General features: G+C 38.8%; 1 protein-coding gene across 3 annotated transcripts in view; it reads right to left on the bottom strand.

The window, feature by feature from the left end:
• Positions 1-21,289, bottom strand: part of LOC306883285 (transcriptional regulator ATRX-like) — a 60,925-nt gene extending 39,636 nt beyond the window's left edge. The window contains exons 1-13 of one of the 3 annotated variants that reach the window (XM_079438442.1): positions 21,050-21,289; positions 19,699-19,823; positions 19,541-19,590; positions 18,822-18,871; positions 17,264-17,388; positions 17,070-17,186; positions 15,294-15,403; positions 15,148-15,215; positions 11,866-13,736; positions 8,124-8,190; positions 7,665-7,801; positions 7,236-7,406; positions 7,040-7,166 (exon numbers count right to left, since the gene is read on the bottom strand). In XM_079438442.1, the coding sequence (XP_079294568.1) occupies positions 7,040-7,166; positions 7,236-7,406; positions 7,665-7,801; positions 8,124-8,190; positions 11,866-13,736; positions 15,148-15,215; positions 15,294-15,403; positions 17,070-17,186; positions 17,264-17,388; positions 18,822-18,871; positions 19,541-19,585 (2,888 nt within the window). In that variant the 5' untranslated portion in view covers positions 19,586-19,590; positions 19,699-19,823; positions 21,050-21,289. Of the gene's footprint in view, positions 1-7,039; positions 7,167-7,235; positions 7,407-7,664; positions 7,802-8,123; positions 8,191-11,865; positions 13,737-15,147; positions 15,216-15,293; positions 15,404-17,069; positions 17,187-17,263; positions 17,389-18,821; positions 18,872-19,540; positions 19,591-19,698; positions 19,824-20,265; positions 20,516-21,049 lie in introns of those variants that run through there. The other 2 variants (XM_079438444.1, XM_079438443.1) reach the window with 2 other exon arrangements.
• Positions 21,290-21,997: the final 708 nt, after the last annotated feature.

Here is a 21,997-nt window from a genome sequence, read left to right on the forward strand (position 1 = left end):
GTAGGATCAGTTTTTTCTCTGAACGGTTTTCATTGCTGTATTGTTGACATGTCTAAAGTCTTGTTCAGACTGTCAGTCCAAATCTGATTTTTGTGCATATCCAATAGGTATCCGATCTAGATGACTGACTGTCCACACGGTGTATCGCAACTGATCAAATACGATTTGTGTGTCCCATAGCGCTCTTTCGTTTTATTGAATATCTGCATTGGTTTCTATTAGGGATGTAATGATTAACCGCGAGCCGGTTGAAAATCGATTCAAATATGTGACGATTCAAATCGGTTGAGATGCCAAACAAACGCGATTCAATTAGGGGTAGGAGTTTATATGAATGCATGTCTGAGGGTAACTTTAGATGGTATTTTTTATTTTCATCTTGCTGTTAACATGTTATTTCTTCCCTACTCTGTTCCCTATAAGAAGGTTCTTCCAGGTTAAAAATAAGGTTAGCGCATGCACTGATTAAAAGGTGAGCGCGCGCAGGGAAAGGGGAGGAGTTGTGAATGTGTGTGAGCTGATGTGATGGCGGCAATGGATGTAATAAAGTGTTAGCTGAATAAACGTCGTGTTTTATTTAACTTAACATGGTAGCAGAGGATGGTTGAAGGATGGCATCTAGTTATAAAGTTCCGCCGAAGTTTGATGAAGCCAGGCCATACGAGTGTTGGAAAAATGAAGTTAATATCTGGACGCGGGTTACCGAACTTGACAAAAAGAAGCAAGCCCTCGCTGTTGCCTTGGGGCTTGAGGGGAGAGCCCGTGAAACGGCGATGGAAATACCTGCGGAGGATTTAGACAGTAATAATGGTATGGCAACGCTAATGGCTAAGCTGGATGATGTGTTCCTAAAAGAGGAAAAGGATCGCGCATATGAAGCCTATTCTTATTTTGATGGAATAACGAAGAATAGTTCGGTTTCCATGACCGACTACATAATTGATTTCGAACAGCAATACAACCGGATGAAAAAGTATAATATGACGCTTCCTGACGCTGTGCTGGCTTTTAAGCTACTAGACACGGCTTGCCTCGACGAAAAAAACAGACAGTTAGCACTGACGGCCTGTTCAGAGTTGAAGTTTTCATCCATGAAGTCGGCTCTAAAGCGGATTTTCGGAGGAAAATCGACAGTCTCGTCAAGCGGAATACAAGTGAACCAGGACGTGGCATTTTTCACCGAACAAAGATCACAAGGAAGAGGAAAACGTAACGTAACGTTTCAAAGTGGACAACTAAAGCAGCAGCCATTACCAGGGACTAATCCACTTGATAAATACGGTAAAAGATCCAGATGTGCTATTTGTCAGTCCACATTTCACTGGGCTAAAGACTGTCCACACAAGAAAACGGAACAAGTAAGAATAACTGATGATGCAGATATTGAGGAATGTAACATCACATTGTTTACAAAAGCCTCAATGTCAGATGCCGAGATATTCATGACTGAATCATTGGGATCAGCGATTATTGACACTGCCTGTACCCGTACTGTGTGTGGGGAGAAATGGCTGGAAAACTATATTGATGACCTCACTCAAGATCAAGTGAACCAGTTGATGCAAACAGAAACTCACAGTTGCAGACCATTTCGGTTCGGAGATGGGAATTTGGTATATTCCACAAGAAATGTGAAATTACCAGCTAAAATAGGACTGACAAAATGCCTAATTGAAACGGAAGTTGTCAAGGTTGACATTCCACTCCTGCTGAGTAAAACGTCACTGAAGAAAGCAGGGACCATTTTGGACATGGAAAAGGACAGTGCAGTAATGTTCAAACAATCTATTCCACTTGAATTTACTAGTTCTGGACATTATTGTGTTGATATCAGAGACAAAGACACCAAAAAAGATCAAACTGAAGAGGAAGTTCTAACAGTGACAGAAAATATGTCTCCAGATGAGAAACGCAAAGTCCTTCTGAAGCTCCATAAACAGTTTGGCCACGCATCGGCAGACAGGCTACAGAGACTCATTCAAAGTTCAGGAAATAAGGACAAAGATTGCCTTACTATTCTACAGCAAATAGTTTATGACTGTGAAATATGCCAGAAGTACAAGAGGACAAAGCCAAAGCCTGCTGTGGGGCTGCCCATGGCTTCGGAATATAACGAGACAGTGGCGGTGGATCTGCACGAGTTGGAACCAGGTGTATGGTATCTTCACATCATCGACCACTTTACACGTTTCAGCGCCGGAAACATTGTGAAAACAAAGAAGTCATCTGAGATTGTCAACTCCTTCATTCACACTTGGATTAGTGTCCATGGTGCCCCCCAGAAGCTGTACAGTGATAATGGAGGGGAATTCAACAACCAAGAGATCAGAGACATGGCTGAAAACTTTAACATCGAGACAAGAACAACAGCTGGTTACAGTCCCTGGAGCAATGGACTACTTGAGAGACATAACCAAACACTCACCGAGATCATCCTGAAGGTCAAACGAGAGAATGGATGTGACTGGCACACTGCCCTTGACTGGGCCCTCATGGCAAAGAACAGCATGTTGAATGTTCATGGCTACAGTCCATACCAATTAGTGTTTGGACAGAATCCTAACCTTCCTTCTGTATTAGTTGATAAATTGCCTGCTCTAGAAGGTACCACTGTGAGTTCTAAAGTAGGAGAACACATTTCTGCTTTACATGCTTCTAGGAAAGCATTCACAGAAGCAGAGTCTTCCGAGCGGATAAGAAGGGCACTTCGTAGGCAGCTTAGGCCCACAGATGACATGTATGTGACAGGTGACAAGGTATATTACAAAAGAGCAGACTGTCCTGAGTGGAAGGGACCGGGGGTAGTTATTGGTCAAGATGGAGCTGTTGTTTTTGTAAGACATGGGGGGACTCTTGTTAGAGTACATCAATCCAGGCTCTGCAAGACAAACACGCAGGATCAGGAGTCTCAAGATAAGCCAAATGAACAAGACAACAGTCAAAAAGTAAGTGAAAAAGGTAGCTTAAACAATGTAGCAGATGGCTCAGATAGTGAAGAAAACACAGACAGTGACCAAGAAAACATCAGTGACAGGGAGTTGAATACAGGAGAAGTGGTTTATCCTAGAATGACACAACCTGAAATGGATCATGATGTGTGTGGTAATCCTGTCTCTTCTGCTGGTGTAAAGTTAAAAACAGGACAGACTGTAACATTTATGAAACAGGATGGTGGTGTACAGAGAGCCAAGGTTTTAGGAAGAGCAGGCAAAGCCTCTGGAAAATATAAAAACTGGTTTAATCTGCAACATATTGAACATGATGGCAGTGATGGGCAAAAAGAGCCAGTGGATATGTCATGTGTTGATAATCTTCACATTGATTCAACTGATAAAGAGAATGATGTACTCATATCAAAAGACATTTCATTTGATGCAGCTAAACAGGATGAAATGGTGAACTGGTACAAAAACAATGTTTTTGAAGAAGTTGATGATGCAGGTCAAAAGTGTGTCTCTACCAGATGGGTCTGTAGTCTCAAAGAAACTCCGAATGGTATTATGCCCAAAGCACGACTCGTAGCCAGAGGTTTTGAAGAGCTTAATATTCACGAGCTGCAGAAAGATTCCCCAACCTGTGCCTCTGACTCTCTTAGGCTATTATTAGCTGTAATCTGCCAAAATAAGTGGCAAATCCATTCCATGGACATCAAATCTGCTTTCTTGCAGGGCATGCAGTTGTCCAGAGAAATCTATATTCGGCCCCCTCCTGAAGCAGGAAAAGAAAATGTTCTATGGAAACTAAACAAGTGTGTTTACGGCCTTGCAGATGCATCACTGTATTGGTACAACAAAGTGAAAGAAATCATGCTGAGTACAGGTGGTAAAATGTCTAAAGTAGATCCAGCAGTATTCTATTGGCTGGATGAACAGTGCAAAGTTACTGGAGTACTCGCATGTCATGTTGATGATTTTCTTTGGGCAGGCTCACAAAACTTTTCAAAAGATGTGATACCTACACTACAGTCTGCATTACATGTTGGACGTGAGGAACATGACAATTTCTGCTATGTGGGAATGGACTTTGTTACTGTTAATGGTGTGGTTCATGTACATCAGCATAGTTACATTGAACACCTACAGCCTATTCGGCTGCAAGCAGCACGTGCAGTACAGAGGGATGCCTCTCTTAATGAGACTGAAAAAGAGCAGCTTAGGTCAAAAATAGGACAAATACTGTGGGTTGCAAAACAAACCAGACCAGACATTATGTTTGATGTATGCAGTTTAGCATCAAATTTAAAGTATGCTACAGTCCAATCTGTTCACGAGACAAATAAGGTCATCAGAAAGCTTAAATCTGAAAAGGTGACTCTCAGGTTTCAACATATGGGAAACAATGATGCTCTAAACTTTGTTGTTTTCAGTGATGCTTCCCTTGGAAATCTCCCTGATGGGGGCACACAGGGGGGAACATTGATTGGTCTCATGGGAGAAGGAGGGAAGTTTTCTCCTCTTTGTTGGCAATCTAAGAAAATTAGACGAGTGGTGAGGAGTACTCTGGCAGGAGAAACTCTGGCCCTGTCAGATGGAATAGATAATGCCATTTTTCTGACTACTCTTTTTTCTGAACTTACTACTGGAAATGCTGAGCTGAATACACCCCCGTTGATCTGTGTGACAGACAACCACTCTCTGTTTGATGCCCTTAAGTCAACTAAACAGGTCTCTGAGAAACGTCTTCGACTGGAAATAAGCTGCATTAAGGAGCTCATACAGAGTAAAAGAATCAAGAAGGTACTCTGGTCGGACACAAAAACTCAACTCGCTGACTGTCTTACAAAAAAAGGAGCGTCTGCCTTGATGTTATTGAAAGTACTCAGTGAAGGACTATGGTGCTATTGAAAGCACTAACTTAAGGACTATAAAAAAGAGGGTTCATTTGAAAAGATTCTGTACTTGTAATCGGATATACAACAATTTTCTTTTGGCAACTGTAATTTTTGTTTTGAACGGTTTTTTTTTGTATTTATATTTTCTTTGTATTTTTGTTGTTTAAAGTATTGGGAGACTGTTAACATGTTATTTCTTCCCTACTCTGTTCCCTATAAGAAGGTTCTTCCAGGTTAAAAATAAGGTTAGCGCATGCACTGATTAAAAGGTGAGCGCGCGCAGGGAAAGGGGAGGAGTTGTGAATGTGTGTGAGCTGATGTGATGGCGGCAATGGATGTAATAAAGTGTTAGCTGAATAAACGTCGTGTTTTATTTAACTTAACACTTGCCTCCGTTTAATGTATATTAAAGTTCATAAGTGCAGCGCTGCTTTGTTTACCGATGGAAAGCAATCAAGTCAGGGACTCAAACCTGCATCACTGGAAGCACTTCAGCGCCAATGTGTCGAGAGCTACATCGAGAGCACATCAAATTAAGGGATCATTTTCTAAAGTAAAATATGCAAATACATGTTGACAGGTATGAATGAAAATGCTCGGAATGAGTGTTTTGACTGGATGAACATTTCTTGGTCCTACGCCTTCCACAGAATATATAAATACTAGTCAAATGATTAATCGCATCCAAAATAAAAGTTTTGTTTTTGGCGCTTTTCCACTGCACGGCACGGTGCGCCAATAGTATGTGTGTGTGTACTGTGAATATTTATTATGTATATTAGGGCTGCACAATTAATTGAATTTCTAATTGCGATTATGGATGCCGCGATTACATAATCGTTCAAAGCCGCGATTACAAAAATAAATAAATAATTAAAAATGCCCACTTGCTTTATTCTGTGGGCTTAAGAGGTGCTTGCAGCGCAGGGTTTAACAAACTCAAACACACTGGATAAAAGACATTGTCTAACTGATAGTCGTTGTCACTCTGTTGTGCATGATAGACATGTTAAACGCCAATCGTGTCAAAAGCGGAACAAAATAGCGGTACTCCCCACTCGCCTCAAAAGAAACCAGCGCAGCGCGAGCTTAGAGCGTATGCGTTTATTACAGTAACCAGTCGCGATCACGTGCTAAACAACGCTGTGAAATCCAGTAAGAAGCAGTCGAGTTCAGCGCAGAGTTCTCCAGAACAAATCACATCTCTTTAATTTAAACTAGTTTAAAGCCAAATAAATGGGAGCTGTTATTCTCATCAACACTGATGCAGAAACAGTGCAACAACGATCCACTTAGAAGACGTTTCAATCCACTAATCACCCACATTTACCATAGTTTTACTGTAACACTAACGGTAACAATGGGATGGTGGCAGAAAAGTAGGATATTCATATTGAGTATTATTATAATACTAAATATGTTAAAGGAGTAATGGAATATAATTACATTATTGTGTTAATTATTCTATCAGTTGATGTGGATTTGTAATTGACTGAATGTCTTTAGGCGACTGTTCTTCAATGCAAACACCATAGAAACCTATAGTTAGGCTACTTTTTCCCATGATAATGAGGTGCTGTTCTTTTGGTTATGTATAACAGATGAGGCTGTTACAGTTTTCACAATGGTACTGTCAAATGTACATCTGCATCCCGACTCAAAAGCAATAAATGTTCAGGAAGAGTGTTTTCAGCCTTTTTAAAAATATATATTTTATATAAAAAAATATGGCATGCAGCTTCAAACAATGGCATAAATCTGTTCAAAATAATCGTTATTAATAATCGCAATTACAATCTCAAGGGAATAATCGACAATTATGATTTTTGTCATAATCGCGCAGCCCTAATGTATATATAAATACACACACATGCATGTATATATTTCCGAAAAATGTTATGTTAAATATATTTATATATAATATAAATTATATGCATATAAATATATACTTGTAAATACATGTCTATATTTTCAAAATATATACAGTATGTGTGTGTGTTTATATATAAAGCTTATATTTTGGATGCGATTAATCAAGATCAATCATTTGACAGCACTAATATTTACATATAAATACATTTAGACCATTAACTTAATGATCGCTGTAGGGATGTGAAGAGACTTTCAACCAGCATAACAACAAATGTTTCTGAAGACAATTGCACCTTTAAAACGGAGTTGAGAAACTCAAATTGTTGCCATCCTTACCGTGTTTTGCGTTTGTTGCTCTTGTCTTCGTCGGCGTCTTCACTCACATCCTCACTGAGCGCTGATGCCTCGCTGGAGCTGGAGCGTGACTGCTCAAAGTCAGAGTCTGCAGAATCATCGCTGCCCACTGCACAAACACACATCAATAAAACCCTAAACACTTCAGTAGAGTCACACGTTTAGACTTGACACTGACCTTTCCGCCTGCCTCTCTTTTTGGCTTCTTTCTTGTTTTTGACTGGAGTCTCGTCATCAGAGTCTCCCTCGCTTAGAGTCAACTTCTTACTCAACAAACGGTGTCTGCGTCCAGCTTTCTTCACGTCAACATCTGAGCCCGAGTCTGAAGTTTCATCCTCATCCTCGTTTTCTGCAGGAAACATCAATGCATTATACATGACAAGAACACATCTGCATTAAACTGGATTACATCTGAATTTAGGGTTGGGCGTTATATCAAGTCTGTATGATATATAGACTTTTTGTTTTTTAAACCAAGAAGAGAATGAGGCAATACGGTTTATATTTATTTCTGCGCATCTGAAAAATAGATTCCAGCAGCTCAATCTGTCTGTACTGACAGACTGGCTACTTGATATCGCCCAGCCCTGTCTAAACTAACTCTCACCACTCTCGTCTCGCTTCTTAGCACCATCTTTTCCTTTCTTTGGTGAATTCCTGTCTGCGTTTTCATCATCAGATGAACTGTCAGCTCCAGATGAATAATTGGCTTTGATTTGCGCCAGAAGCATCCTTTTGGCAATTCTTTTAGAAGAGACAGAAACAAGATTAGGCCAAAGTCCAGAATAATACATCCTCTTACATCCTTGTGAATGTGCATTCATTCTGAGGCGTTTTCATGAAGGGAACAGTTTAGATGTTCAGAATCAGAAACAAGACTAAGAGTGATGCTATGGAGTTGTGAGGCTTTATGAGATTTCACAGTTTGAGGACATACAAGGGTTAGCTTTTCTTATATATTTATTTAATTGGTTAAATATGTTTGCAAACCCCCAGACAGGGGAAATCTTGTTGGGATAAAACAGAAATAAAAACAATCCCCAGCATGTGATTTGTAAACTCATACCTATTCTCTGGATCATCGTCATCATCCACCACCTGGGAGGATTCAGCCTTCAATTCAGCTTCATCACCTTCATAAACAAGAAGGAAACAACAACTTACAAGTCATGAAATTCAAGAACTTTTACTCAAAACGCTAGTTTATACAACACTGATGATACACTTAATGATCTAAGACACTTAGTGTTCAGTAGGGCGGTCTGCTAATAGTCTTTCTTTTCCAAATCTTCACTCACATCTCAAGATTTGTCAAGAAGAGACTCAAATCAACCAAATTTGAATTAGTCGGTTTGTTGCAGGAAAAACAAAACAAAAAACACATACAATAGGATATAGAGAAGTCATGCAGTCTGTAACTAACACATCGTTAACACCGCTGCTATACAGTTTAGTCGTGTTTCTATAATGTAGCCTATAGCAGGTCTGTGCCGCTCATCCCGACAACTGCCCCTGGTTGAGCAGAACTTGTTTTTTTGCAAATGCTGTTTTAGGTGAATATTATGATGCGGAATTACTACAAAGTTTTAGTTACAAAATAAATAATAGGTTGGCAATTAAGTGTTACATCACAAGCATGGAAACATCTGGACTTAGGGTAAACATGAGAGTATTTAGGATATTTGCATCCTGTGCAGTAGTAAAGTGTAAAAACGCAGTAGGACAGATACCTTTTTACTTGCATGTCAAATTCTATTTAACAGTTTCTGTTTGCTAGACTTTGGTAAAGCACATCACGTTGTATAGTGCATGTCACACTTGCCCAATAACTTTGCTTTCTCTGGAAGTACGATATAAAATATAGCTTTTATTTCTTGTGCATGCAGAAGAAAAATTTGCTCTTCTGAACTGAAAGCGCAGAGCGGTAGATATGATGCCAATATGATTAAATTGATTTCATAAATGAGCGATTAATCCACTAATGGTTTAAATGAATGACTTTACTTACTATATAACTACATTATATTCCACCTGTTAATTCACTTTTTTCCTCTCGAGCTAGTCTACTCTATATTTCTGTGTTTTTTGACTACGTCTTACATCCAGAAACAGATCCATCTTAAATGCTCTCAAATGTTCCATCAGTGCGTAGCAATATATGGACTATCGTCTCAGTTCAGTGATCTTTGTGTCTAGGTCTGTTTCACTTCACTTCAATTTAGGCACCCTTTTTAAAAGGAGAGCCACAAGGTGTCACACTCCAAAAGTGGCAGAGAGTAAACAGTTTTGCCCATAGCTGATGCTGAAATCAGCTGGAGACTAGAAAACATAAACATGAAAGCAGATCAAAAATATCTAATCTCTGAATGCAAATGACTGAAGCAGGCAACACTCTGTAAGTTGGTGGTCTACGTAAATGATTTACCATAATTGGTCCTCATATATAACCAGTGCTGTGGAGTAATTAGTTACATGTATGGTAAAGGGGAGTGGTGTGTGACCAAGTATGGTGAGCCATACTCTGAATGTGTGCTCTGCATTTAACCTATCCAAGTGCACACTCAGTAGTGAACATACACCCGGAGCAGTGGGCAGCTAATGCTGCGGCGCCCGGGGAGCAATTGGGGGTTCGGTGCCTCGGTGTCTCACCTCAGTCGTGGTATTGAGGGTGGAGAGAGTTGGTTATTCACTCCCCTCAACTACAATCCCTGCCGGACCTGAGACTCGAACCCACAACCATCGGGTTACAAGTCCAACTCTCTATCCATTAGGCCACGACTGCCCTTAAATTATGTAATTGAAATTATGGTAATGTAATATGTAATATGACATTATGGACTGTAATTAAATTATTGCATTACATAATTTAATTACAAAATAAATTTTACTGTAATCTGTTACAGTTACTGAGAAAAAAATAATAAAAATTACAGTTACTTATGAAAATGTTATCGATTACAAAAGGCACACGAAGACACACACACACAATTGATTTCTATCCCAAACTGCATTGACTGTTTTAAAACATGAGAGACCAATGTTTAGGACACAGAATAGGACACATGCTTATTTAATAACTGCTTTATTTCCTATTTGGGTTTCTGTATATGCTAAGGTGAACGGTTATTTTGGCATTGTTAGATGCCGGTGTTTCCTGTCAAAGCTATGCAAAGATTTGATTTCAAAAACAGTATCAGTATCAAAAACAGACTCAGAATCTAAACATTCACTAGAACGGTAGAAAAGTAATCAAATGTAATCAGTTACTGTAAAAAAGTAATTGAAATAGTTACACTTCTTATTACATTTTAAGTAGGGTAACTTGTAATCTGTAACCCATTACATTTCCAAAGTAACCTTCCCACCACTGTATAACATATTCCTGATGCAAGTCACTTTTCTTTATCATCTGAAACATGCTGCAACTTGTATTATATATAATGCAAATAACATCAAGCATGCAAAACATTTGGATTTGACAAACGAAAGAGGAAGTGTACTTGTACAATGCATTACCAACATGCCAGTAGCTTCAATGTTGGTTTTCTTTATTTTTTAATTAACGGCGCTATAATTTATGTTTGTTTTATACTTTTATTTGTTCATTTCTGTTCTTAACAGCATTAAAATTAATTACTCATTGAGTGATGGATAAAATAAATGCTTACCTGTATTTTACCTTATTTCTGAATGTAATAAAAAAAAAATGCAATAAAAAAGTGTGACTTGCACACCGATGTAACCCCCCCCCCCCCAAACAATGTAGTTTTGACTGGTTTAAATGAAGTGGAAAGGAGGTGTCCACACATATTTCATAATGATCAAGTTTGCATTAATCCTCATTTACCCTCTCCAAAAACATTAGAAATTGTACATTATTTAAGAATTTGTAGTATGTAATAATTTCCATTTGAGAATTTTTATGCGGTCCCCCTTAGCACCACCTTGTGTTTGGAAACCGCTGCTAATAAAACATCCACAGGAGGTGTTGTTCAAGACCAATGGCAGGAGTTTACGGGGATAGTAGGTCATTTCTAGTGCTGTCAAACGATTAATCGCGATTAATCACAAATAAAATAAAGGTTTTTGTTTGCATAATGCGTGTGTGTTCTGTGTATATTTATTATGCATATATAACACACACACACACACAGTGTATTTTGATAATATTTACATATTCAAATATAATAAAATGTATAATATAATTAAAATATTTATATTATACAAGTCGCTGGGGTTATTTGTAGCAATAGCCAAAAATACATTGTATGGGTCAAAATTATCCGTTTTTCTTTTATGCCAAAAATCATTAGTATATTAAGTAAAGATCATGTTCAATGAATATATTTGTAAATATCCTACCGTTAATCTCTCAAAACCTTCAGATTCCAGATTTTCAAATAGTTTCAATCTCAGCCAAATATCGTCACATCCCATCAAACCGTACATCAATGGAAAGATTATTTATTCAGCTTTCAGATGATGTCTAAATCTCAATTTCCAAAAATTGACCCTAATGACTGGTTTTGTGGGCTAGGGTCACATATATTTTATAAACAACATTTTTCTGAAATATATACATGCATGTGTGTGTGTATTTGTATATACATAATAAATATACACAGCACACATACATATATTATGTAAACAAAAACTTTTATTTTGGATGCGATTAATCGCGTTTAATCGTTTCACAGCACTAGTAATTTCATCGATTTTCTTTTCCCTGATTTGAAATCAATGATCAATAGGCAGCTAGTACTTCCTGCCATAAAACTGATCTTAATTTAACCTTTTTTTCGACTGACCTGATGACTGATGGAAACCATCAATACTAGCCATCACGGACTCAAGAATTGGTTTAATCTTCTGCTGATCGCTGTCTTCGTCCGAGTTAGCGGCCTGCTCCTCCTCCTCTTCATCACTGGAGGAAAACTCCTCCTTGGTTTTAGCCTTTTCTCTCTGTGGCCTATGTTTCCTCTCGAATGACCTTTTAGGACCTTTCTTGCCCTCTTTACTGGACTCGCTCTCTTCCTTTTTGACACCTTTGGATGTTTTTTTCCCACTCCCGATCTTGGACAGGCTTTTCATCTGTTTCTCGAGGTCAGAGTTGTGGTTTGAGGAGTCCGATTCTCTGCCCTTCCTTTTTTTGGCCCTCCTTTTGTTTGCTGTCGATGACTTGCCGCTCTGTTCTGAATCAGAGGAGCCCATATCAAGTTTACGCTTCGGTTTTGCTTTCTCAGCAGACTGGGAGGCTACCTTCTTCTTCTTGGTGCCTTTTCCAGAAGTGTTCTTGTGTTCGCTCTCATCAGAGCTGGCCTTCGAGGCAGCCGTCTGCAGGACCTCAGGGACTTCATCCGAGTCTGACTCACACTGCGGCTTCACTGCGTTGCTGAGCTCTTTTTTTGCCGCTGAAGACCTTGGTTTGCGTTTGCTCTTCGCCTCTGGTGATTTGCGCAGCGGCGTGGTCTTCATTCTGGTGGAGCGTCTGCTATCTTGACCCTCTTTTGGCAACGTGTCCCCATCCACTTCTTCTGAAGGCGACTGTTCCTTGCTCTTATCTCGTTTTATAGTGATTTTAAGAGGAACGGGTGTTAGTTTGACTACAAGTTTTCTACCCAGTTTTGTAAGGCTCTTATTGGACTCCAGCACCTCAGCGTTGGGCGTTGATTTCCCATCACTGGAATCGGTCGTGTTGTCAGTGTCATGATCTTCTTTCTTTACTGCAAGACTCTCGACCATCTCAAAGAGCTCCTCTGGGACCGACGGTGGAACAGACACGATGTCTTTATCAAGAGACGCTTCCCCAGCTGCCACTGAGTTTTCCTCAAAGTCAGGATTATCTGCCATTTCTTGAGCTTCACTTTCTTCTGCCCGATCCTGAGGCTTTTCTGGAGAGGGTGGAAGGCTCTCCTTCATTTCAACATCAGCTGAGTTACTTTCCTGGTGGTTTTCATCCTCCTCTACTGCAGGGTTTTGGTCCTTGGCGGTGCAATCCAAACCATCTTCTCTGACAGGAGCGGGGTCAGCGTGGTGCGAGTTAACAATTGTATGATCTGTTTGACTCTGTGCTGGCCTTTGCTCCTCTCCGTTTTGAAACTTGAAGCCTTTTGATTCAAATTCCTTTTCAAGTGATTCCTCCAGAGCCCCATGGGCCTTTTTCAGATCGGCCAAAACTGATTTGAAGGCCTTTAAGTGTCTATAGCTTACAGCACTAACCTCACGGCCTTTTGATGTGTGCTGGAGGAATTGTACAAAAGTACGATTCAAACCGTTTGTGGTCTCGATCAGTTTTTTGGTCTTCTTAACAAGCTCTTTCGGAACCGTTAAGGTCTTACAGGAAAAGGTTAACGACCCCGCTCCGTCGGAGGCGTAACCCTGACCATTTACAGCCGTTTTTTCTCGTTTGTTATGCTTGTGTTTACGATCCTCGCGATTCACCTTGTCTCCGTCTCCCTTGGGCTTTCTATAAGACGATTCCAGACTGAGCAAAACTTTCTCACAGGTTTTAACAAAGTCCTGCAGCGGCTCTGGGCGGCACACATAGCAGTGCCATTTGCTTTCTTCATTCATGATTTCAGACAGCTCTTTTCGTCCAAGGTTCCTCAAAATGCACTTTTTGCAGAATGCATTGCTGCAGTAGTCACAGCACATCAGATTACCACCCTCTGCACACCACCTGAAAAAGAAAATACAACATCCATTAAATCATTACATTTTTATTTGGGAACTGACTGCTCTTTTTCTTTGGGTAACACAGCAGCTCATTTGATTGTGAAAGATAAATATCTACTAACGATACTATTAGTAGCCTGCAAGAAATTTACAATATGAGAAAGGTCAAAGACGTTTAAATGTCTGTATCAACAGATTTTACAGAAGTGATTTTAAATACATAGAAAGCTCATTAAATGTAAGTAAAGTGTCTACTTTTAAAAAGTTTCAAATAAGTTTTTAAAAAAAAAAGTCAAAATGTGGTTGAAAATGTTCCATTGACATTCAGTGTAACACTTTATGTAAAAACTGAAACTTATTCTGACCTGTAGGCATTGAAATGTGACCCTGGACCACAAAACCAGTTATAAGGGTACATTTTCCAAAACTGAGATGTATACATCATCTGAAAACTGCATAAATAATCTTTCCATTGATTTATGGTTTGTTATGATAGGACAATATTTGGCTGAGATGCAACTATTTGAAAATCTGGAATCTGAGGGAGCAAAAAAAATCTAAATATTGAGGAAAATCATCTTTAAAGTTGTTCAAATGAAGTTTTTAGCAATGCATATTAATAATCAAATTAAGTTTTGATATATTTACGATAGGAAATGTACAAAATATCTTCATGGAACATGATCTTTACTTAATATCCTAATAATATTTGGCATAAAAGAAAAAAAATATTTTGACCTATATGTATTTTTGGTTATTGCTACAAATATACCCCAGCGACTTAAGACTGCTTTTGTGCTCCAGGGTCACAAATATATAAGAGAATAAGAGAGCATACTAAATTTTCATCGCATTTTAATTGAGTAAAAAAAATGTTGCTGACAAATGGCCAAACTGGGATTAATTACTTATGTAAGGATATGTAAATATAAGGATTTAAAAATTATCAAGTCGGTAAACTAATTAATAAGGGGAAAAAAGTAGATCAAGAATTGTTCTGGAATCGGATCGAATCGTGAGGTGACTAAAGATTCCCATCCCTACTGACAAGATTGTTACACCGAATGACATTTTAGTGGCTGTTTTCTAATGGTTAAAATGTATTATTTATTGTAAACGGGACACTTTCTTATATATTGAAAAACAACAACAATTCAAAGCTGTATTACACTAATTGTTTAGATGCTTGAAAACCATTTTTTGTCTTTGACCCATATACTGATTAAATTGAGAACCCTTAAAGTTGCACAAGAATGTTTTCATTGAATTTAACTTTATATAGTAATGCATTCATCAGGATAATATGTTTTGCTGTGGCATTGGGAAATGTGAAATTCCACTGGTACTGATAACTAATATGTTGGTATCATCACAGCTGGCGTGTTATAAATAAATAAAACATGTTCTGCACCAACCTGCACTGCTCATCCATTCCATCTTCATCCTTGCTGATGTCGTCACTCATATAATATTTGAAACATGACTGTAAGAAAAAGGCATGCGTGTTAATAAGAGAGATACAAGTGCGTAATTGGCTGTAACAAGTTAATCTGGTTTCTACCTTGCAGATAAGAACATGTAGTGCGGGATGCTGAAAGACAGACTCTCTCTGAAAGTGATTGACTTGCTGTGCACATGCTGTGCAGTTAAAAATCTCCTTGAGCTGTTCGTCTGCGAAAGATAAAAAAAATAAATAAAAGATGATAAAACAATCATACTGAAACGCTATGACTCTTTAATATTTGAGCAGTTCCTCTCAATCGTGCTCTAGTTCATCAGCACTCGGCTGACGGAGCTGGCGAGATTACTTACAAATTGTGATCCATTACTGATTTCAAACTACATGACAAAAATTACAAGGAGAAAGAAAATATATTCCATTCGCAAACGGGGGTTAATGAAGGAAATGCAAGGAGTTTGTGACTTTAAAGAAAAAAAAAAGTTAAATAAAAATAAATCAATAAAAAAAGTAACTGTAGTCTGATTACACGTATTTTAAATTGTAATATAAACTAATTACAAGTACTTAACTTTTGGAACCTGATTACATAATCTAAGGGTGCGTTCACCTAAAAGGAAAATGATACATTTGGTCCTGGTCCGCTTAGCGTTCACTTTGGCATTTTTGACAGCGAACCTAAAGGCATAGCGATTCGTTTACAACCTGATTGGTCGGGATAAATGACGCATTCGTGACGGTGCTTACCAAACACCCCAAACAAAAGGCATGTTCAACTTAAAGCGGCGCTGCAGGTGTATGATATCAAACCACCCATTAACCGATCGGTCTGGTCATGCCGCTTTAAGTCGAACACACTTAATGCCGTCTGCTGGACAAAGTGCACTTATTGTCACGTGTACATATTTTATTTTAACCACCTGCAAACTCACAAAGAGCTCATAAAAGGCACTTTACCTCATCGTTGCTCCACGTCTTTTGCCCTCTGCTCATTTTGTTTTGGTTACACTGCTCGTTCTGTGTCGTCAAATCATGTCGCATAGCGTCGCATCTTGTCATTACTTCCTGTTTTCGTTCGTTTAGAAGTATTTGGTCCATGTTGCGTTCATATTTAATTTGAACCACACCAGAGTTCATTTGGAAGCGGACCGAGACCCATCTTTTTAGCGGTCTCGGTCCACTTGTTTGGTGCTCACCAGGGTTCGGATGGCAGCGTTCACACTTACTCAAACGAACCGCACTAACAGAGCAATCGTTCGATTTAATCGAACCAAACATGACAAGTGTGAACACACCCTTAATTACATGCAATCGATTACTACTCAGCACTGCTAACTGATGATCAGGTCAGTTTATTCAAGCGTGTTTCTAGGCGTGCCTCCAAACGTGACTTTTTGGGCATATTGCAGGAGGTTGTTTTTCTTCACTGAAAGAAGAGAACCTTTATATTATATTAAGCATTAGGCTGATAGATTGTGATAGCCACAGTATTTGACCTAATGGTGATTTTTGAGACCAAACATATAGCCATACAAATAAAATAATTTTATGTAAAAATAGAATGACAACACAATAGATAAATGTGAAGATCTAGGTCGGTTTCATTACGGGGACTTATTTTAAACTTAAGAACTGCATTTTCTCTCTTCCATTGTTTGGCGGAACAGGTCACACTAAAATTACTCTTAGTAAATTACATTAGCGACTGACATTTTGGGAGTCATTATCCTAGAAATAAAAAAATATTTGACCATTGAAAACAACTAAATAGAACCGTTTGACCCAGTGCAGCAGTTATGTAACAAATAAATCGATTTGAGATAATTCAATATCCTTTAACGGGGCATGGGATCATTAACAGCACATAAACCCACTCACCGGGACGTTTCCGAGCACCTTCCTCTTTCACTTTACTTCCTCTGCTACGAAACTCCGGACCGCGGAATTCATCTTTAACTTCATTAGCGACCGGCTCCGGCTTGACCACCACTGTTCCTGCGCAAAAGTGAAGTCAGGAGATTCAGTGCGCCTCTTAAACCACACGCTTCAGAAGACTTTAACAGAGGACTAACCTTGTGGCAGCTTGCTAATATCCATACCACTCTGCACGCTTTCATCTGTGCAGTGTTCAACGCCACTCTCATTTGCACATTCAGATTCATCTACAGCAGTGTGCTTGGTCACAAACGAAGGTTTTCTGTAATTAAAAACAGAGGGGGAAAAGGGGTTAACAGGTTGTTCCAATAAAATCGACAAACACTTCCCACACATTCACTTTCAAACTCAAAATCCCAGCATTCCATTCCCACAGCAACCTACAGCACTTAAAGCACAGCGTGTACACCTACACGATCATTGAAATCAACACTTTCAAAGAGTAATGCATAACCACAGCAGCTGATAGAGATAGAGAAATACAACACTAACATGTCAGAATTCGCCGTTTAAACAACACATTCTCAACACATGACTCATGATCATCTCTATTCTGAGTTTTATAAAACAGTACACATTATTCCATGTTCAGAGATCAGTGCAATGAAGTCTTTGACTCGTGCTGTTCTCCTTTCAAATTCAGGAAATCAGATTTTCCAACTTCTTGTTTGTAAAAGCAGTAAAAACACATGAGGGTGTTTTCACACCAGGAAAGTCTGCTAGTTCACTTGCTTTGGTTCGGACCAAATACAATGTTGATTTTTTTTTTGTTTTTGTTTGGTGCGGTTCGCTTTCACGCTGCCCTTTTTGCAAGTGAACCAGAAACTAAAGAAAACCACACGTGTGCTTAAGGTCATCCGTTCTTTGGACAGAAATCCTCAAGCAGGGAAAACAGGCTAATCATGGAGATCTTTCGTAGTGCAAGTTTTATTCTTTTACTAATTTGGTGTTATGGCAATATGAAAAAACTTACGAGCATCATGAGACAATGTCATACGATGTTGTAATTACGACTTGCCAAAAATAAGAGAGATATAAAATACTTAAAGCATATCACACAATGTTAGTTTAAACATTTAACCTAGAAAAATGTGTGTTATTAGGTGCATATCCAATCGTTTGTGTGGAGAGTGAAGGACGTCAGTGGAAACATCATTTTTCTCATGAAGGTCAGAATAAGGCATCGTTCTGAACTGGTCTATTTTTATTTGTGTGCACTCACAATATCAACAAAACATTGTGTGCTTGTAAAATAAAGAAAAACAAATAGGATGCAATTTCTCCCGTCTCGGTCTTGAAAGAGCGCTTCACAAAAATGCAGCGAATATTTCTTACAAACATGATGCATATAGAAAGCTTTTAATGACCACAAAACTAAATAATTCAAATCCAAAACTAAAAAGCTTTCATTAGCTTATGTAAACCGTAAAGATGCATTTAATTTTTCTTTGCGACACTGACACAGAAAACACTAGTTTATTAATAAATATTTAATAATGCACAATACAGAAATTCCTACTATGACAATAAAAACCCATATTATATGGTCATAATTCTGCAATGTTAAGTAGGGAATATCCCACATCTGACTTTGAATGGAACGCAGCACAAGACAAAAAACAAGGTAATGCATTTAGTTCAGCTGTTTTACTGGACAAGAGCCAGAGCTTCGACAATACCTGCAACCCAACTCACCTCTTTGAGCGTGAAGACGAGGGTTTGGTCATTTCTGAGGAGCAACCAGGCTGAAGAAAATAAAACACAAAATTAATTTCATTTTCAGTGATAAATCTCAATAATAAATACCAGCTCAACCTGCAACATTAGTCTTACAGTAGCTTTGCATAAATCAAGCACAAAGCACAGAAACATCTCTTTGGCAAAAAACAACAACAATAACTGGTCTGAATATTATAACCCAAATTTAGATATTGTTTAGATATTCTATATAAACTTCCTTTTGAAGCTTTTGAAGCACCAGTCCAACAAACTGAAGATCAAAGCATGAACATGAGTCATGTAATCCATGCTTTATTCATGCACTATTCTCGTACTATTACAGAGAATGATGGCAGAAGCGGTTTTGTGTGTTTGTTGCTAAATGGCAAGATGCATCATTATTCTGCCTAAATACTAATTGTGATGTTCTTCATGCGTACTCATCTCAAAGAAAAACAAATTGCATCTAGGATTTGTGCGCAACTTTGCAAAAACTGGGCAAGTACAATTAGAGTCAGACATTTTTTAGTTTTTGCATGACTACTGCTTTAGTTCAACTCAAGTTGAACTTCACAGTGCAAGTGAGTACAGAAAGATGACCTTACGCTGTAGACTTGCCCTGATGCAGCCGGATAGGACGTGGTGTTTTAGTAAACTGTAGAGATAAAAGGCAAAAACAGACTCTGTAGACATACCTCATTCATTTTCTCATCAGGGATGTTTGAGTCACTGGCAGCCATTTTACCTGCAATATGAGAAAAACATGCAAACTTACAAGATGCATCATTTTCAGTTTTATTACAAAAGAAAACATTTAGATATTTTTACATTGGCTTTATTTACTACATGTAACCTTTGAAGAGCTGACAGTAGGGATCCTCACTATTGGAAATGTCTTGAGAATCGATGCTTTGGTCGTCTGGAGAATGACCCAAGAACTCATGAAGTTTAGTCACCAATGTATTCAACTTACTGGACCTGAAACACACAATACTGTCAGATATCAACAGGACACTTTTAACTACATTTACCACAGATACTGCTCTTGTTGCATTTACATTTTTACATTGTTATTGTAAAACTAAATATGAAATTTCAACCTAAGAAGCTTTCAAAATATTACACACAAAGTATATTAGAGGAGGCTAAACCAAGTTATCACAACCTATTGTTTGTTTCAGGCCAGCTTCTGTGGCTATTTTCATGGCGAGAACAAATTATAACTAATTATTTTTAACATTTATAACCTCTGGCTTAAGAATATCTTCAAAGAGTTAGGTTAACTGAATAATAATAATAATAAAGTTCCCTCAGAGGGTTACCATCACAAGCTAACTGTGGTAACGTTACGGTTTAATACGGTACTAATTATAAAGAAACGTCGTAACACCTTCAACATAATTTCAACTCTAACAGTTACCTGAAGAATAAAATCTCTTCTTCAACAGAATAAACTGTTATTAATGCCCCTGAAAATCATATCCAAAGCCATGCTGCAAAAACGGCAAACAAAAGTAACGCACAGTAACGTTAAATCGCAGAAAAACGTGATTGTAGGTATAAATCCTCATAAAAGCATGCGATGATAATCCAAAGTAAACATTAGCATCAGATTAAATCCGAGCAGAGTTCTGAGGTAATTGCAGGCGGTTTGATTGACAGCTGGCGTCATCACGGAGCCCGTCTCCCATTAGCGCGCGACACAACAGCCGCTAACATAAACAAACCGACCCGTGCCTACCGGTCAAACCGAGGACATGCTAACTAGTCCCGTGAATAAAACAGGATGAGGGAAACCCAGTCATGCCACTACAGATCGCTGTTTGACACAGATCCGTATCCACTCATTTTATTTCAACGCTTAGCCTGATAGAAGAGCAAAACACCACAGAGACACAAAAACAACAGTCAGATCCTTTAAATCGACATGATTCTGAGCCAAAACACCCCTTTGAATGAAGTGCTAAACATTTTGGTGGAGAAAGGCCTAGTTCTAGCATGCATCTATAACTGCTGGAGATGCACAATCGCGTGAATAATGAAACTAACGTTACTTGTAAACGAAAGCAAGGCGCTTTTTGTTAGGACATCAATCCGCGTAGAATACCCTCTCGACGCCTCCTAACTCTTCGCAGTAGTTGAGCATAGATGTTAAGTGCACAAATGCATGCACGCATTACCCGGCTATCCATCCCTGCACCTACCTTAAGATCTCTGTGCTCGTGTCACGCGCGGATCTCTGAGATGTCACCGCTTTGGCACCGCGAGGAAAGGGTTTTTATCATTCGATCCGCTGGATTTTCAGGTGTGTAGTAAAAATAAATAGTGTTTTATGCCAATCGGGGCAGACAAAGCGAGAGCGCCATCTTGCCGGATGGCTGGAGACGCGCTAAAATGGCGCACGCGAGACTCAAGTCATCTGCTCGCGCGCGCGCTCTGAACGCGAATATGCACACATGCACTGGGCGGGATTCACTTTAAATACCAGTCCGCGTGGCCATTGAATGCATTTTTAAAGCACACAGAAAAATCATAAATAATTAATGGAAGAATGCATGCATTTAATGCAAAGAATGTGCAGCATAGGAGAATTTAGGGCACGAGTTTATGATGCATTCCGGACCCATGCTTGTTGTACCGGCTCGTGCTATAGTAAATGTGCAAAATCATAATGTTATGACCCCAGCATCCATGCCATTGCACTCATCATCACAATGCAGGCTGTGCACTTTAGACATACTCGTGGTTCAACTACACAGACTACATGCATGTGGAGGGGCTGATGCGGTGTTCTCAGTGGTGCACATACCTGCAGATGTCGGTGGTCATTTCGTCCCCTTTTAAAAATCTGCTCTAAAATATTATGATTTTTATTTCTGGAGATTTCATTGATTTTTTTCTACACGCAGACTTAGATTGCTTGATATTAAACAATGCCAGGGTCCATGTTGCTATGGTGGAGCTCCATGCAGCTGATTGGCTCGTTTTATCCCGTAAGTGTGAACCAGGAAGAGAAACTCCCCTCTTTGCAGGTGTATTCTTCATTTTACATCTTTAAAAGTTACTCTGGTTTTCCATCTTAAATATTTGATCACTAAACGATGATGATCATTTTGCAAATTGCAATAAAAAAAAGAGAGAAAGTACAACTA

The sequence above is a fragment of the Barbus barbus genome (genome assembly GCF_936440315.1).
Source record: "Barbus barbus genome assembly, chromosome: 17".
Taxonomy (NCBI): Eukaryota; Metazoa; Chordata; class Actinopteri; order Cypriniformes; family Cyprinidae; genus Barbus; species Barbus barbus.